This window comes from Ornithodoros turicata, chromosome 4 (assembly GCF_037126465.1).
Source record: "Ornithodoros turicata isolate Travis chromosome 4, ASM3712646v1, whole genome shotgun sequence".
In the NCBI taxonomy this organism is placed as follows: Eukaryota; Metazoa; Arthropoda; class Arachnida; order Ixodida; family Argasidae; genus Ornithodoros; species Ornithodoros turicata.
The window spans coordinates 66,508,354-66,527,036 of record NC_088204.1 but is presented as its reverse complement, the minus strand read 5'-3'; the positions used below and the strand labels follow the sequence as shown (position 1 = coordinate 66,527,036).

Genomic DNA, 18,683 nt, shown 5'->3' with positions numbered 1-18,683 from the left:
AAGTGGCAACGTGTCCTTCAGCTTGGGGAATATACAAAGAACACACAGAACGAGGTGGACGACGCAGGACTCGTGTGACAAGGCGCGAGGAAGTATCGGCCCTTTCTACAGTACACACAAAGCTCCTTTGCAGTTTGCACTAATTTGTTCATCGATGTTGCTTTTCTCGTGTCCAGTCCAATCTGGTCCAGTGGTGGTGGTGGTGATGGGACTGCTCGCCGTACTCGGCCAAGGCGGGCAACGTGACAACTATAATATGATCCAGTGCAAGGTCGATGAAAGAGCACGCGGCAATCACCTTTGTGCACGATGATCATCACTGGAGTGAGCGTCGGAAGAGCAGAGATATCCGCAGGACTTTCATCACACTCGCAGGAGTGTACGTGCGTGCGCGCGCGTGTGCGTGAGCGTGTGTGTGTGCGTGAGGGGGGATTTGCATCGGGGGTGCGCGCGTGTGTTTCGAAGGTTTCAATTCAATACACGAGTGTGACACCCATATCTGATGGCTTTGCTTTGCCCTTTCTAAAGCAGATATACATTTGTAGGTGCGTTGTAAGAATTTTGAGGGGTGTATGGGGGTGCTGATAACATGTCTGCGGAAGAGCAGTTCCGTGGTAATAAATTCCCCTAAATTGGGCTAATAGTTGTAAAAGGGCATCTAATCCCCCAAAAGAACTAAAAGTAAGTCCTCTCTTTCCCCGTATAGCGTATGGGACCCGTACTAACCCTATGGCTTCCTACCGTCCTCTCTTCTTCAGTACACGTCTTTACGTTGCTCACGACGACAGGTCCTTCGCGGTGTTGACACAGTTTCTTTTGAAATAAAATATATCCGTTTTGCGAGAAGCCCCATTCTGCGAACTCATAAATTTTTGCGAGGACTTCATTTTCGAGATGGGCGACCAGGAAACCCTGTATACGTTGTGTCTGAAAACAGGCGAAAATTAGTGCCCGTTTGCATATCATTAACCCCGCCTGGCAGCTCGGCTGTATATGCATGCCGTATCCGTGGCGAAAGTCACTCAGTACGTGGTACGACCCAGCGCATTCAAACATGACCTCATCTCAACACGTCCGTGCTTCTTGCAAGCGCTCTACCAACTCAGCGCTGCAACGCAGGCGACTGCGGACAACACCGCAATAGACCTCTACCAGAGAAACGTCTTGATGACGTTGGTAGACAGACTGAAACCGAAACAAATCGGAAGTGGAGGGCTGGTTTCCACGAATGGGCACTTGTTCGCTGTCTTCTATTGAAAGAAAAGTAGGACCGAAGGTCGCATCCCTTTCAGGAACCATCGTAATCCCTTCAAGACCGTGGCTTTCGGGCGCGACCTTGTTCGCCCCTACCTTCCAGCGTAGTTCAACTCTACCAAATTGGTGGCGCTGTCGAACACTATGACGTCACCTGTTTACAAGCAGGGAGAGGCCAATTTCGAAAGTGTTGTTTCAAAGTAACACGTTTCTACAAGGTCAACAAGTAATTTACGAAAAATCGAATGAGTGCCAGCGCCAGGGATTGAACGTAGACCCTCCTGATTAGCGGTCATGGGTACTACCTTTACACCACATTGGCTTGGCGTTCTCCTGAATTTGTGAGCCTAAAGTAATCTGGACGGACATGTGACACACTCCTTTCCACTCACTCACACATCCATACACAAGGCAGGCGGCTGCTGTGAAATGCTACTGCCGTAAAATGCACATAGTAAATAATGACATTCTGTGTATCAGTGTTTCTGCGGATCCTTACTGGTGTGGTCGCCACAGACATGAAATCAATCAATCAAAACCACTGCCTGCCACAGTAGCTCCTTCGCGATCCTGATGTCACTGAGTTGCGACCGGGCCCAATCTTATTCAAGCGGTGTCCGCAGAGCCGCTTAAATGTCCCTATCATTTATCACAGCTTGTCCTCGTCCTTATCACAGGCTTTCTTATTTTGGATAATAAAGCCTACTCAAAACACAGAAAACAATAAATAAATAGAGATGCCAATGACAAAACGTCAAAGCAGCGCCCAGAAACGCTGACAACCCAGTGAGCACGTACATGCCCATTATATTTGCCAATCCATATATCAGATACACAATGGCTGTGCTCAAAAGACCAGTGACAGACACGCTTCTGAGTGGCGACGATCTACCGTTTACAAAGCCCACCCAATCACGAAACCACGCCGGCGTGATGTCATGAATGGCCAGAAATGTCAAGTGGCTTTGTAACTGTGCACCAATTCATACGCAAAGTTCGTTCTTTTTTTGTTCTAAATAACGCAGGAACGAAACCACGATGGCGTCCGACAAGCATGGTTGCCAGCATTCATCAGAAAAACGCCGATGTCGCCCTCCACGAGCATGAATGGCATTCGGTAGTATAGTAGTGATCACAATGGCGGTCAAGATTTCAATGGTCCTTTTCTGCGCGTCAAAACGGCTGCACTCGGGTCTTTCTCGTCCTGTCATTATTAAAATGGCGGCATGTAATCCGAAGCGTGTCGTCTGCTCCGAAATGAATGCTGCATTGTGTGACCGCCAGGGGAGGCGGCGGCCAAGAGCCCATTGTTGGTGTTCGCTTAGCGAGTAACACTGGATTCTGTTGACGTTTTGTACCTGTTTACTTGGCTTCGCATTTGTCTGTTTCTTCTTTCTTCTTTTCTAGTTGTGGCACTTTTACGGTAACCATTTTGAATAGTCTCCGCTGTCCAGTTAGTGTCCGTTAGTGTGTTAATGTCCTGCCTTCGCCTTTTCCTTCTTTTTCTTTTTCTCTCCAACCTTCTTAGGGGACACCGACCGACCAACCAACTATTAGGGGCTAAGAAAAAACAACAAGGACTGGTTTAAAATACGTCATATAGGCATGACGTTGTCCGCAGAGGCTTCGACGATGAGACACATATGTTGACGTCTCAAGCTATATAGGGTGTTTTCACATGACGTCAAACGAACGCGTTTGGTCGCCATGGTGGTGGTCACTTTTTCGGCGCGGGTGCCGAGATCATCTATAGCATTTACTCGAAAACGAAGCCTTGAATGGTGCTTTGAAATCCGGTAGCGGCCGTACCCTTCTTTTATCTCGAAGGCACTTCGTCATTGTCGTTCTCACGTTTTCTTTTATGAAAACTATGGTTGTCGCATTGAAAATTATCCACCAACGTGGTGCGGAGAGCGGAGACGCGCTGTTGGGAGGACTAGAAAACTCCGTAGCTCCCCCTAGTGGCGTCACCTGTTCTTGGAGAACACGCGGCATTGTCGACGCGCAAGCGTAACACACAAAATAATTAATAAAGTCGGAGGGCCATTGAAAAGCATGCCACGTTTTATGTCTCAGAGACCTTTCAGAGACCTCTCAGAGACCTTTGCGTGAAGTATTTTTGCCACATGGCGGATTCAATAAACTCCGCAGTAACCAGGTCAAATGTGAGACAGGACCTCTTTTACATCAGCTGTTGTCAAAACCGATAAATTGATGCAAGTCGATGAACGGCCTTCCTGCTGAGCAAGACATCATTAAAACGGCGCGTACGCAATTTTTATGTGTGCACAAGACATAGGCGACAAGTTACGTGATTAGACCATTTTTCTTTCGTCAGGGCTGTCCTCCTCTTACGACGCCTCCTTATTCTGAAACTACTACGGTCGTCGATACACTTTATTGTAGATAAAATCACCTGATAACTATTCCCTGTGGCAGCGATTCATTACGGTATCCAAGATGGCGAAGAGTCAATTAAGAACAAATGGTATTCTCATCCTCCTGCCTCGAAAGCACGATGTTGCTCTACTTTCGAAATTATAACGTCTGCTAAGAATGTGGGTAGCCACTGCTATGCGTCAAACCAAAAATAAAAACTGACAAAAGAGCTCGCACCCGACACGGGGGAGTGAAAAACTATAGTTAATCTAAAAGAACCAAGGAAGGGAAAAGGCGACTAACCTATAAACAGCGAGCATAAGCGCATTACGTGTTTCACCTGAGAATCAAGAAAAGTCGCAGAAACAGCAACAAGAAAACCTCGTCTGCTATATACGAGAGAGCGCTTGCGCGATCAAAACCAGTTGCAGAGCGGAGCGTGTCGTCTGCTATTTTTAAAAGTGGATGCGACCGCCGAGTTAATGGCGATGAACGATTTTGATGGCCCATCTATTTCACGTGTCTCTCCTTTTGTGTTGGGGGTCATTTTGCGAGTGTATCTGTCGGCACGAATGGACATGAAGGCGTTTGAAGACGTCACTCCGTTTCGGCGTCCGAAAGTGCTCGTCTGCTACGCTACATTTGACGGTGCTCGGCCAAGAAGAGCGTTCTGTTGCATTGGAGAGCGACAAGAGCGACGTTCAGCACAGTTAGAGGCTTCCTATGCAGAGAGTGGCGCGGCTCCTTAAGCTTCTTTGAGTGATAGGGCAAAGCAGAAAAATGCCCACCGTATGGCTGAATGTTGATTGACTTGCGACGACTTGAGACAATGATGCAATAATTTGTTTCTGAATATATCCTCACCAGGTGTGTACAAAACGGATCACATAATGAGGCATCTGACCACAAAAAGAAACTGTCCAAGTTAGGACCGAAAAATCGCGCTAGCAATATGTTTTCATCGTTTTGTGTTCACAATCGACATCACTTCTACTTGGATGATTGACCATCTGTCCATCACTCTGAAGTATGTCAGGTGAAGAGGCCAACTTATATCTGTTGGAGTTACCGACCTCTGACATGTCTAATGCAGAACCTGGCACCTTTACGCCCGCAGACCTATCATATGGGCGAGAAGTACAGGTCAGAGTGAGAGGCGTGTCTACACGCTTCGGTCACATTTACATTGTCTTTTAGGAAGAGAGTAGGCAACGTTGCAAGTAGGTGTCCATAAGAGTACGGGAATGAGTTTGACCCAGACACTTTTGAAACCGGTGCGTTATTACACAAACATCGTGCTTGGCACTTGACCCGAATGAATAGTATTTCCATTTCATCGGTACCTTCTTCAATATGAGAAAGTACACCGAAAGAAAGTTTACACGACTGTCATATCACAGATGGCGGGGTCACTTTGTCTGACCCATAACCACATTAAATATTTGAAAAAGCCATAAGTACTGGTCGAGAATACTGCTGCTTCCAGAATGCGTGAATGACTTCTCGACAGCTGTAACTGCGAACAGTTCAGAGACTCTACTTGAACTGTTTGCAGTGCTACGCATTATTATTAGGGCCTGACTTTTTCGGGTTTTATTTTTGGCCAATTTCGGGGGGTAAATATCGGGTGATATTTTTCATTTGAAAATTCGGGTGTATTCGGGTTAAATCCCGTTACGGCATATTCTGTCGTCAGGAATTCGGGTGATTTTTTTGTTTAATAAAAAATTGTCTTAACATGGAACTAATGTTTAGCAATAGTATCAAACTTTATTTTAATGCACGCTTACGAGTGTGCCAGGCGACCCTGATGTTTTCGGGTAGATTTGGGTTAAACCCGAATTTTACAGATTTCGTTGGGGGGTAAATATCGGGCGGATACGGGTTTAACCCTAAAAAGTCAGGCCCTAATTATTATGCATCAACTTCACCAGCTCGCTTGCTCGTTAGCCATCTTTTCGTTGCATTACGCTTGTTTATGTTATGCTTACTTCTATGTGAAAGTCTAACGAACTATACGGTCGGCTTAGGGTTCTAGCTTCATCTAGTCCTCCATGCAATACACTATAGGCCTGAAAGCTTCACTATTCCCCCATTGAAAACTTGTGCCGAACTTAGTTTATTGATGCATAATGTAAAACCCCGAGACTAGGGAACATGAAGGGACAGACGCAACACGAAGTCTCAATGTCTCTCTGAAGTCTCGCATGTTCCCTGGTGTCGGGGTTTTACATTATGCATCAACTTCACCGGCTCGCATGCTTCTTATAGCCATCTTCTCATTAGTTTACTAGCTTACCGCAGGTGGCCCTCGCTTACGTGACCCAGATAAAGTAACTGGTTCCAGTGATTTTAGGCCCAGAAAGGCCCCGAATGGAAGCTATGTCGCTGGATGGCGCAAGGTGTATAGATTGTGATAACATGTCTAAGAGTAACAAGATAGAGGTTTATAGCACGCATATTGAAGAATTCGATTCTAGAAAATACTCGAATATCATGCATGTTTGCGAATCATAAAAAGTGTGAAGATGACGGCGATCAGCTATGATCATCCCATGACGCACAGCGTGACGACCGACGGCTAGCGTTCAAATTACCTCCAACTAGTATTCTTCCTCAAATTCCAAGACATGTAGCTTCTACTCGAAAACACAGCTGTAACGAATTAGATATTACGGGGCGGAGGGAGGTACTTTATAACTGTTTCTCGTTGCAGGTCGCGATCTGCACATAACAGCTTGTTTGGGCCATCTAGGAGGCGCCAACCTCGCTGGTAATCGAACTAAGTCTGGGGCACATCTGCTGTCTCTTAGGAGATTTCAGCCCTGGTGTACGTAATACATGGATAGCTAGGCCTTATAGTAGCTGGTTCTCGTCGGTAGCATGAGCCTACGGATCTAACAGCCTCTGGTGGGCAGCTGCCCGTGTATCGAACAGAAACCGAATGTACGGAAGAGGATTGATGCACTCATGCAGTTCGTGTACATTTTTGAGGTTGACATCTGTGGTTGTTGGTCTACAACTACGCAGACCCCCAACAGCGTCGGTCATCGTTGTTTGGCCTGAGTGGGGGCTGGTGATGTAGAACGGGTTCGCAGACTATTGCAACTTCCGCGCCAGTCAGGTGCGGAACTACTTCACCCTCACCAGATTCTCGTAGAAAAACGTACGAACAAAGAAAAGTTGAGAAGCACTCACCGATGACTCCCGCCAGCGCAGGCAGTATCAATCCTAGCGAGATAAGACAACGCATCCTTCTTGTTCTTGCTTTACTGCTGCTGCCACTATTTGAAGCCGTGGTATTATTCCCGTGTGGTATCCTTCCGCCCTTTCTGGCCCCTCCTGACACGAGGGCAGCCGAGGCACCGCTCCCGGCGTGTGCCGTCCCCAGGCCGCCGCTGTGGACACTACTGCTCGCAGAGCTGCTGCCGTCGAATTGATGGGCTGTCTGTGCTGCAGCGTAGGCACTGTTGTACGCGCCTTTCGGAGTTGTTTGGTAGTGAGGATGGGAAGGATGGTAAGCCGGATGATGGTGTAGGGGGTGCGGGTAGTGAGGGTGCTGGAGACCCGAGTACGGCGGCCGTCCTGGGTAGCCCCGGTCTGAAAAGTAGAGAACAGGAGGTGAAGCATGCTAGAGTAATGAGAAAAAAAAAAAGAACTTTGTGGACATCAATGCCTCGAACTGGTATTCAACGCAAAAAGTTTTTCTACGTGCCGTACTTGGCGAGATATAAATATAACCCATAAACACGTGTACACGTGCAGCTGTGACGTCGGAAGGACAAGCGCTGCGGCCATTCCCATTGGTAGTCACAAGCACGTGATTCCGTTCAAAATTCGAATATACAGAGGTCCAGACTCGATTCGAAATCGAACGGTGCTCGAAAAATTCGAATATTCGCACATTCTTAGGTTGCAATATTCCTCTCTGAGCCATTTCACGGCGCTTCAACGTCACCGCAATAACCCTTCACGAAACGTTGGCTCATTTTTCACGACACATTTTTCATCCGACGTATGGAATATATAGCGTGCTCATAGATTTCAGGACCTTTTACTCGCTCCGCCGGAAGTGGAATGGATGACGTAACCTCCATAGACTGATATGAACGAATCGAATCTTTTATCAGACGACCGTTCGACTATCATTTGGGAGTTTTAGGAAATCGTAAGCGCCCTCCGATTCCGATTCCGTAGCGCTGATAGTCAATCAGATATCAGCAACGTGATGTCGGCCACCCCAAAGGAGTCAGGCGATTGGCTTGTTTTCGGAAATGTGAAACTTCTACGTTCTCCTAAAACCCCCTGTAGATTGTGTGGCTTTGATGTAGTAGTGATGCCACATTGAAGTACCACAATGAGTGCCACATTGAAGTTTTCGTTTGTTTGTTTGTTTTTACTCGCGTGTTGCAGTATCTGGACTCGTGAAGACGGGCGGCATGTCGCGATTTTTGCACGTGGTACAGTAGTGTAGTGCCTATTTATCCTAAGTATCCACGCAATCTTTAGCACTGACGACAGCATACGAAATGTGTACACACAGCCGTGGTCATGAAACATTGACAAACGTGGTAAAATTTTGCGTGCTTTTAGACTTCGTACTCATCAGAGGCCTATATTGTCATCGCAAGGGCAATGGTGGGATGCATGTGCCTCTACAAATTGGGAAATGTTGGCGCATGACGTCCCCACCCCACACACCACCACCACCTACATGGTGGCTAACATTTCCCTTCTTTTCTTTGTTTTTTTCTATCAGCATAAAACATATATACCCCCCTCAGCGCATGACAGCCATCCAACAAAGGCGCTAGAGATCAACAGGCGCTACAGAGTAAACACGAGGCTCAGACCTCCTCAGAGGCTCCCAGACGTTACCCCTTCCACTTCCCTGTTCGTAAGGTGCGCGTGCAGCATGTAGCATAGAGGGCATTCCGTCTCTTTTTCGGAGTTTCGTTTCTGCAGCTTATCGATCACTAGAAGCTCTAAAAATGCGCACAAAAAAAAGAAAAGAAAAGATGCTGTCGAGGAGCGAACGGTCGCCGAGATGGGGTTAATTTCTAGATAAAAATGTTCCAGCAGCGTGTGTACTCTATTTTGATAAGAAAACACGTGCTCAAAGTCTTCCTTATACCGAAAAACATATGAGCTCTTTTGCTGTTATAACGGTGTTATGAACATCTAATCAAAAGCTTGTGATCACACCCTTTCGGAGAAAATCCCAACCATATCACTATAAATACCAACTCGGCGCCCTCTCTGTCGTACTTCCAAAGTACATATACTAAAATTGGAACGATACAGAGAAGATTAGCATGGCCCCTGCGCAAGGATGACACGCAAAATCGTGAAGCGTTCCACATTTTTTTCGGAATGCTCCGCCGAAATCGGTATGAATAAATTTTAGTCTGGCAAACCACCAAAGATGGGGTTATGTTTTTTTCTCTTCCTTTTTTATTGCCTGCTCGTTGACGGCTCAACTTGGGGCAAACGTATGCTATATCTTTCCACATTTCGTCATGTCGTAAAAATATATGATGGGGCCTACCCACCTTATACGTTGCAGACTGATAGTCACTTTTTGTTTTGTTTTTACCTTTTATTTAGTTGTTTTTGAAACGTTATAGTCCCGTAGAAACAAAACTAAATATCCGGCAAAATCTCTCCCCCAAGTTTTTTGATTGGCCTATCTCACCTAAAACTGTCATTTCTTTTATTAGTTATTTATTTATTTATTTTTCTCTGTGTCAGCTGCAGTTTTATGTCGCCCTAATTTGGTCTCCTTTCGAACTGTCTCAGGTGCTGAGATCCAATAAAAGACACTGTTTCTTACAGTATTTAAAAGGTCGGTAAAAGTACATATTCATTAAGCGGAAAAACAAATTCGGAAACTGCAAATATGCTAACACTTCTCATGCTGGCTTTCGTTGTTATATTCCATTCAATTTTTTCGGTCTCCTACAAATCTAATCATAATCCAGTGATAGTCTGCACGATAGTCGCTTGTTTATCTGTTTGCTTTCAATGCTTTGTAATGTGCCTGTACTTCACCATCCCTATCTTTCGTTGCTTAGCTCCTATACAGCTAAATGTGGGCCCGTGCAAATAGCCATTTTGAAAAACGAAGCGATTACGAAGTGAATAATTGTATAGCGGAACCGCATACATGTACGGTATACATACGAATACACACATGTGTAGAGCATGTTTAGGCGACATGCATATTCGGATCAGAATAAATAGCGCTCAAATTGTTTCATACTCGCCCCGGTGCCATTTTTCGATCATATCGAGTGCAGCTTCGGGACTATCTCAATATCGGTTCGGTTCAAGATTGGAACGTATAATTCCATATTTAATTCCTCCATCTGTCCACGTCTGAACGCCGCTCATAGTCGCAGCTGCTTCGCGGCTCTAACGTACGGAATAAAAAAAATCTAAATATCCAATTCGAAATTCGAATCCAGAATTCAATTCACAATTAATCGCTTCCGTATTCGAAAGATTCCAATATTCGCACAACCCCAACTTAATGGAGTCTATGTGAATGTCCTGGGTAAATGTTACCCTTATTGTGAAGGGGCTCATTATTTAATTCCCCGCATCCCCACCAACAATAAAGTTGTTGTTGTTGTTGTCCTATGTAAAATGTAAATAGTGACTGTCCTATGGTATAAAGAGTGCCTCTCAGCAATTGGTTAATATTAACCGTCGTAGAACATATCAGGCATCGGAATAAATGGTGAGAAAATATGATTATTAATTGACTGGCTGAACCGGCCACGATTACCGTAATGACACACGCGTATACGCATCTTTTCATTCATGCAATATGTATGAAAAGAAACAAAAGAGCGATGAGGCGATATGTATGCTTTATCTTGCATGGAATACGTCACACCGGTCTGCAAGTGCAGGTTTTCGATGCTGTCGGGACCTCCAGGTTTATATTCACGGGAACAAGATGCAAGGGCTCTGTCATTCCAATACGATATACAAAGTATCTATGTAGACTGTTTGATAATTGAGAGATAAAGTATTGGAACAAAGGAACTTACGAAAGGAGCAAATATCCTTGATGAAATGGCACTGACGAACCAGAGTTCCTTACTAATCTGAAAGCGATTGTGTCTTCTTCGTGTTTCTGACTTTTAGCTCGGGTTTTTATATTGGTATCAACAATAACCTTAAACTCGTAACCAATCTGCTGTTCCATAATTATAACATATTCCTACAGCCTCATCGACTGACGTTGAATGAAGTTTCATACCTTGGCAAAGCTCAGTTAAATGTATTATCTGTATCTCGCCATTATAGACACGCTGTATTGAACCAATATCGGCGATTTCATCGGCTCGATAACGGGACTGCATCGGTGTTGGTGGTGATGAGGGAACGGCTTGCCGGAGTCGGCCCACGCTCAGCCATGATGCCGGACAATGTTGCACGGCCAATAGTTCACCAGTATACTCTACGTTGGCTGCCAATGTCGAACCTATATTGGTCCAACGATGGTGTGCTGCCCGCGCATGTAATCCAATATCGTCAGCCGGTCCGCGTGTGATACCATGGGTCCACTTACGCTCGTACATATCGGGCACAGTGCCTTGACGGAAAGCGAGAAAGTCCGCACTGAAGCATGTAATCAAGACAAGGCTCTCGGAGAAAGCACCAAAATGGAGTCGACAAGTATCGTCTCTTGCAGAAGCAGGAAGCCTCCGTGTTACAATACCGTTGAGGAAAAAAAGAACGTTAAATACATAGCTTCTTTCTTCCTTGGAAGCAAGAATGTCTGATCTTAGCATACGGCTACAGTTGGGAGTGGGTGAGTGAGGTTAAAAATGCGCATTAATCTTACATCGCTGCGAGGTGTTTAGATAACGATTTGATAAGGATTTTCTTTTTCTAGGACGGGTCATATGCAACGGTTGTTTGCTTCGGCTGGAGCATTGGCGTTAGGAAATGTAAGGTACGGCTAGCGGTTCTCTTCAATATATTTTGGGAGAGAAGTGACGCTAATTCATATGGCGGATAATAATACTTGGTAAGCGGTGTAGTGACGTCGCGCACCTTCACCAGTGCAACCTCATCCAGAATCGCAAGCACGGGGGGTGAGTGGGGTCTGAATGAATAACTGCCCTCACCATGCAGTTAGCTGATCAATTCGATCATCACATCAGTCAGCGCTTTTTCTTGTGCGTGTGTGAACACACACTGATGACATAGTCATATTACTCTTTTTATAATACTCGTAAAAATTTAGTTCCACATATAGTTCATAGTGGAGACAGAATCCGTTGAACTTTTTCCACTGATAATACACTATATACGATAGTGCCTATGTTACTGTTCCTCTGTGTGTGAAAAAATTGCCGTTGAACACAAGTACCGATGAGAAAAACGAGGCCAACGCACGAATGTGATTGTAAACTTGTATCGTATAATAAAATTAGTATAATTAGTAATAAAAAATGCAGAAAGCGTTGAACCGTGCGACACCCTGCTTGCATGGAAACCTCCCACGACGGGTCCTTTTGAGACATATTTCCCTGTAATCTATCGGGTGGTGAAGAATACGTAGCGACTCATATCGTGTGCGACCCAAATAACGTAAGTTATGCGAGAGACTTGCCCGGTGGTGTTGCTTTTTTCTACTCCTGCCGTCTCCAATATTCTAGTCACGAACTACGGAAACTTCGACTGCGGCAGGACACTCCAGTCGAAGAGAGCGAGTTTTCGTTGTAGCGTATACGCAATAAAGTAGCATGTTCACAGTGCGCACGCGCCGTACGCAAAGCGGTACTAATAATCTCTATTGCCGTTCCTGACCATATCTTCTCAATCCACTCATATCGAATGACGTCACGGTGTATCAGCGTTCGGCGCCAACGAAGTGTGTGTTACCACCGCGAAGCAACCGTGGCCATGAGCGGTGTACACACGTGGACAGAGGATAGCAGGAACGAGTGGGGTTTAGTTTGCGTCGTGTGCCGACATCAGCGGGAACTGTGCAGACAACCTTCTGGAAGGTCTACGGGAAAACCCGAAACAGCACAGCCGGTGGTAAGAATTCGAATATACCACCTCCACGAATTGATGCTTTTATCGACTGGGCCATGCCGGTAGTAAAAAAAAATGAAGTGAAGACTATGAAAAGATCTTCAAACGCGAAAGTGAAACCGAAACTAAGATACGTACGCGCCATGTCACAGGTTTTGCTCTTTTGCTCTAAAGTAGCGGCCGAAGAACATCCGGGTCGAAGTTAGACATGTCTTAAAATCAGAACGTTAGCGTATCTAAAATCACACAGCTAACATTACGTGGGCACGATGTTAGTGCTGAACGAAAAGTTAAGAATCAGGATTTCTAAATATAGTTTTCGTTTCAGGTCGCCATTGTTCTGACGTCACAGTGTGTCTTATTGGGGCTACCGTGGGAGAGAAGGACGTATGACTCAAATCTATTCCAATTACCTGCCGTTACCTATTACTCAAGAACACGCGGATGTAAGACACGTGTTATAGGCGTGAATCACGTGCTTGCACGCGGTCGTGTTCCGAAAAATTAATGTAAGGTGTCCCTTTGTGCAGTTCCAACCGTGGCGTCAGAGATTATAGGAGGGGGATTTGTTTCAAATGCGACATAACGGAAATCGCCGAAAACAAAAAGATAAGAAAACAAGGATACGAAGGGTCCAACACACATTTTAGAAGGCCATCAAAGCCGCTTTCAACTGAAATCCTTTACTGGCCTTTGGCATTGATCGGTACGTGGAAATTATGTTTCAATAAAAGTTATTCAAGTGCTAAGTTTTTCACTGACAGGTTGTTCAGAAGTCCCGGTATAAGGGCTACATTCACTATGCTCAAATGTTTAATTTCACAAGTGACAAAAAAAGTGTATATCCTCCCTTTTGTTCATACTCCAATACAATAATTTTTCGCAACTCAAATTAATGAAAAAGTGCCCGTTCTGCGCAGTGTTTGTGATATTATGACAAGTAAATTGCAAAGTTTTGCAAGTTTTAAAGACGGTGCCGCATCAAGTGATGGAAGACAGTAACACTGGGAACGTACGGTGATATCACCTAAATTGAACTTAATTTCAATAGATATTCAAACTATATCGATAAATAAGCACATAGTACTAATATTCTAACATTCAATCGCTAACTCCTCATAATCGCAATATGAGTGTTGATGTACCTCATATGCTATGGTCTGCTTCGAAAGCGAAACCAGGACCAACAGCATACTACCATATCGTAAACATCCAGCACATCTCACGCATATTTCGAAACTATTTAGAAAGCACTGCATTAACGTAATACATACCAGCAACCAACGAACCCAGTGTCACGACAAAGCTCAGTCATCCCGTAACTCCTGAAGGATGCAAATCCGAAACCGAAAGCGCACGTATCAGGCGAACTCTCTCCGAAGCTGACGGGTAGGCACGTCCGCCGCTTTGCACCGAAGCACAGCACGAGTAAAGGAACGACCAGTGTGGTCGAGTCACTGCACGAGACGACCACCACAAGGGGTAAAAGTGAAACACAGAGGCTACTCAGAAAGCGTAACTAAAACCCAAAAAAACGAGGGCACTGTTCGCAGGTGAAAGCCCTCGAGAAGAAGAACTGTTGCCCAGAACGGGACCAGTGGAGCCAGCGTCCCTTTCCCACTCGTTTGCCTTCTCTCTTGTTTCTTCTTTGTGTTGTCTTGCCGATTCTGTAAAGATTTGCTTTCCCGTTCGGGTATCGGGCAAGTTTGGAGTCCGTTTCGTAGCCCACATCGGCGCCGTCTAAGCAGACGAACGCGCGTTCCAGATTGGCAGACGAGATGGATGAGGCAGACGACACTGGCTTTAACGGTTTCGATTTAAAGGTCACGGGCTTCGCTTTGTTTGAAAAGGAGGAGAATGCGCTCTTCAAGATCAAGGCAGTACGTTATAATTAAGTGCTTGATTATCTTATCTCAGCTTTCATCTTATCCTTTTTGTGCTGTTGTCGTTGCTGTTGTACCGTTGTGTGTACCAGTGTTGCGGAGTTGCCACCCCGGAGTTGGAATGATTCCGGAATCATTCCAGATTTATCAGAGCCTGGAATGGAATTGGAATGGAATGACGGATATTGTCCTAGGAATGGAGTGGGAATGCAATTATGCAATTGCATGTATGCGTTTTCTTCCTTGCTTTTCTTTCTTTCTTTCTTTCCTTTTTTTTTTTTTTTTTGTGGAATTAAAGGAATGGAATGGGGTTGCCGAGCCATTCCAGGAGTGGGAATTGACCACACCTTTCCATTCCGAGGAATTGAAAGAAATGGAATTATCACAAATCTCCATTCCTGGGAATGGATTTGGAATTGAATGGGTGTCCCCATTCCGCAACCAACCGGCCTCGGTGGCTCAGTCGGTAGCGTGTTCGCCTTCTGATCCCGAGATCGCGGGTTCGAACCTGGCCGAGGACGCCAGCAACTTGGTGGCAGGGTACAAGTTGCTTAGACACGCCGTCTTCGGCGAGGGACGTTAACTACGGGGTGCCGTGTGATGAGCCTTCATCGCACGTTAAAGAACCCTCAGGTGGGCAAAAGTAATCCACAGACCGACCGCTGTGGCGTCGCTCATGATCTCAGTTGTCTCGCGACGTAAACACCCAATTATTATTATTATTATCATTCCGCAACCCTGGTGTGTATTGCGTCTCAGTGAATGCCATGAAAGAAGAGCAGACGACGATTGAAGCAGAAGCCTCAGATAGGCATCTGCCTAGCCGATATTTCGAACAGTTGGCGGGGTTATCTCATTTGTTTCTGCTGTTAGTCTGCGTGCAAGGAAAATGAGAGTTCTGATGGAACATGATTGAGAGACTTTGTCTGCGCACACAGAAGCTCAATACTGGTGATAACTGCAAACCAATGTGTAATGGTTAAGGAAGTGTACGTTACCTACTTACAATGATGAGCAATATCTTCACGATTTTCCTCGATGGGAGATGTGACGGAAACAGATTAATGCCTGCGCATATGGATATGCCTGCACATGCCTGAATTATGAAGGATTGCGCTAGAACACGTAGCCCTGTTCGGCTGGGACGATTATGTCTTCCGTCAAATATACCACCCCGTATTAAATCAGAGAGTAATATGCATATACCGACCTGGCAGTTATCTGGGGTAGTTGAACCGGTTTGTGCTTAATCATGCATAGTGTTCGCGCACCATTCTTTAATCTACTAGACAGGTACATCAGTATTTTTAGCAGTCGCGCTGACTTTTATAACTTTCGTTCAGTTTCCTGATATTAACCCGTTTTTAAGTGTTCAGGGGTCATTTTATATATGCCCCCGGCGTCGCAGGTTATAGTAATGGATTTTGGCGTCAGCTTCTGACTTCCTGTAATCGTCCTGTTTTTCCACTGGCGCAGTATTTTTTTTTTTTTCGAGTCTCCTATGAATTCCGGATCCAGGATGTGACACAATTTTAGCTATACTTCATTTCAATAACTTGTCAATGAATATTCTTGTCCTTAATATATTTGTAGTTTCTACACACCTATAATTTTCGTTTATGTGTATTACCGTGTTCAACAAACAACAGTGAACTGCATTGAATTTCTAGACAAAAAAAAAAAACGTGTTTTATATGATGTCTGTAGAATGCACAAAAATGTGGCCATAGAACTCTTACTCTCGTAACCCTGGCATTTTTGTTACGTTCATTCACGTTTGCTTCCAAGAACAACTGTCGTCTGCTACAGCTCCCCAACTTTCGTGTTCAGTTTCGCTTTCTTTTTCGTGCCTCCTGCGCAGAGGCTTCGTTCTGATTCCTCCAATACTGAGTTGGCGTGCGGACAAACTTGTTTTCTAGGTTAACATAATCCTGATTCAGATGTGGCTGGGCGATTTTATATGGATCAGGTCGATGACGCTGGAATAGCTGACGCCCAATGAAGAAACAGAAGTTCGTCTGCAAAGCGAACGACTTTGTTCTGGAACTAAGGACGGCATGGTGGTCATACAAATGCGCCTTTTCTTTCTTACATAACGCGTGAGTAGACGCTGAAGCAGGTTATTTCTGTCCTTTTAAAAAAAGGGACGCGCCACGTTCGGCTTTACAGGTGAAAGAGGAAATGCCTCTCGGGTGGTTCGGGGTTCACCTTCATTAGTTTCGCCCGACCGATTTTCTTGTTTTCAATGTGGACACTGAGCTTCACGCCCGAGGAGATACTGAAAACGAAAATAAGCTGGTACCGTAGAATCTAAACCGTATCCCTTAATGACGTCGCAGGTACAGCAGGACAATACAGAGCTGGGTACCGACGCGCAACAGGATTGCAGGTGTGGCAAAGAACGTAGAGCACCTGCTCCTCGTGCATAACCAGGAATGTAATCTGGTATCTCGTCGGTAAGGAGGAGTCTAACCTAGTCTTTCCGGGAAGCACACTTCTGGTGCAGCGCTTCCCGAAGTTGACCCCCGACGCGCGTTGAACTCGTTTGGGGAAGAAAATCTGTAAAACTATTTAAATTCGCGGTCGTCTCACGCGAGTCCTCTAATTAGCTATGTCACACGTTTTATGCCTTCCTATAAAGCCAAGTTCTTGTGCATAGGTGGGCCTGTAGAATGTTTGCCGGTTATGAAAATAAAGTCTGTTATTATTGTATACATTGTTTTGGACCTCGATTGTCCGAACGAAAAAAAGAAACTTTATATCTATCGCCGTCGCACCAATCAATTCAAACTTGCTACGTGCGTCTTCTACTTTCTTTTCAATACCATCGATTGATTGATTACACTGACCCATATGGAAACGGATGTACACAATTTTGGTGTTGCGCTTGCGACGTGCTCCTGTAAGTGAAAAAAGAAAAAGAAAGAGCCTGAAAAGAAACAGGACAAGAAAGGACGGACTACCAAAGGGTCGGTATGCGTCATATGCCAACTTCTGGGGGAAGTACGCCCGGACATGCATCCGGAAGTATCCCGGGGAAATTTTAGAGACAGCAGTAAGAATGAAATCCCGGGTCACTGCTCGTAGCCTTGGCATGAAGAACGGGTACTAAACTACAACCGTATAAAGTAAATTACGTGTGGGCTGCATCTCTAATCATGATTGATTCTTAACTATCGAAAGACTGATCAGCGATATCCCGTCTTGCAGATCGTACCTCACACTAATAATCTGGTAGAAGTGATACGGCTGACAGATATGCCACGACACGCTTTCTTGTAGGTAAGCATGTATGCACGTATGGAGTGATTTTAAATAGGAGGTCATACTTATAAAGGGTCAACCCTTTTACACCGTTTGATTGATTTCAAGTTTTCTCTATTTTAAACCGACTGCCAGCTAATTTTCTTACCATTATATAACAATATTTTTCTTCGTCACACCCTGAAAACATATGTACAAAACTGTATTTGTATTTGTCTAATCATTTTGGGGCACTGCGTTACTGTATTGTGCAACAGTGCATACGTAATGACGTAATACGTAACAGTGTATCAGTATATCCGCAATTAGTGTCATGCTGTACCTTGTTTAGTTTATTTTGGTTAGGTATATGTTTTCTACTTCGTTGTGGATATTTTTCTTTTTCCTTCTAATTATACATTTCCTGTTCTTTGTTTCGAAGGGCATTATCGTACGTGTAGACATCTGCTGATGGGGGCACGAGCAAAATAAAATAAGAATGGTTCACGGTTGGTATTTTGTTCTATTAGTCTCTCATGCCTCCCATTATGTAGTACATTAACTCCGCTAACCTACTGACAATAAATAAATAAATCCGTAAATAATTACACGTCTGCAGGGCTGCGGTTGTACCCGCGAATCCGCGCTGATACCTGCACTAATCTCGAATATGCGGATAGGACATGTGACTTAATGCGAGTCGCGGCTAAAGTGCGGGTGCGCCTGCGTTGCCGCTACGGGTCGTGCGGGTACCCGCGCTGTACCCGCGTTCACGCGTTTTCGCGAAATTAACGCGCAAAAGTCCGGACTTCCAGTGTGTCCTTTTTTTTTTTTTTTTCAACAATTATGTACCACGCGTTTCAT

The 18,683-nt window shown here is 45.0% G+C and overlaps 1 protein-coding gene and 1 non-coding gene across 2 annotated transcripts in view; one reads left to right on the top strand and one right to left on the bottom strand.

Moving 5' to 3' along the window:
* LOC135393348 (uncharacterized) overlaps nucleotides 1–18,683 on the bottom strand; it is a 119,432-nt gene that overhangs the window by 58,104 nt on the left and 42,645 nt on the right. Inside the window, exon 2 of the mRNA XM_064623818.1 lies at nucleotides 6,832–7,233. Within this exon, the coding sequence (XP_064479888.1) occupies nucleotides 6,832–7,233 (402 nt within the window). The remainder of the gene's footprint in view (nucleotides 1–6,831; nucleotides 7,234–18,683) is intronic.
* LOC135393612 (U6 spliceosomal RNA) lies at nucleotides 8,898–9,000 on the top strand. The gene has a single exon (XR_010422708.1). It is a non-coding gene; the product is annotated as a U6 spliceosomal RNA (small nuclear RNA).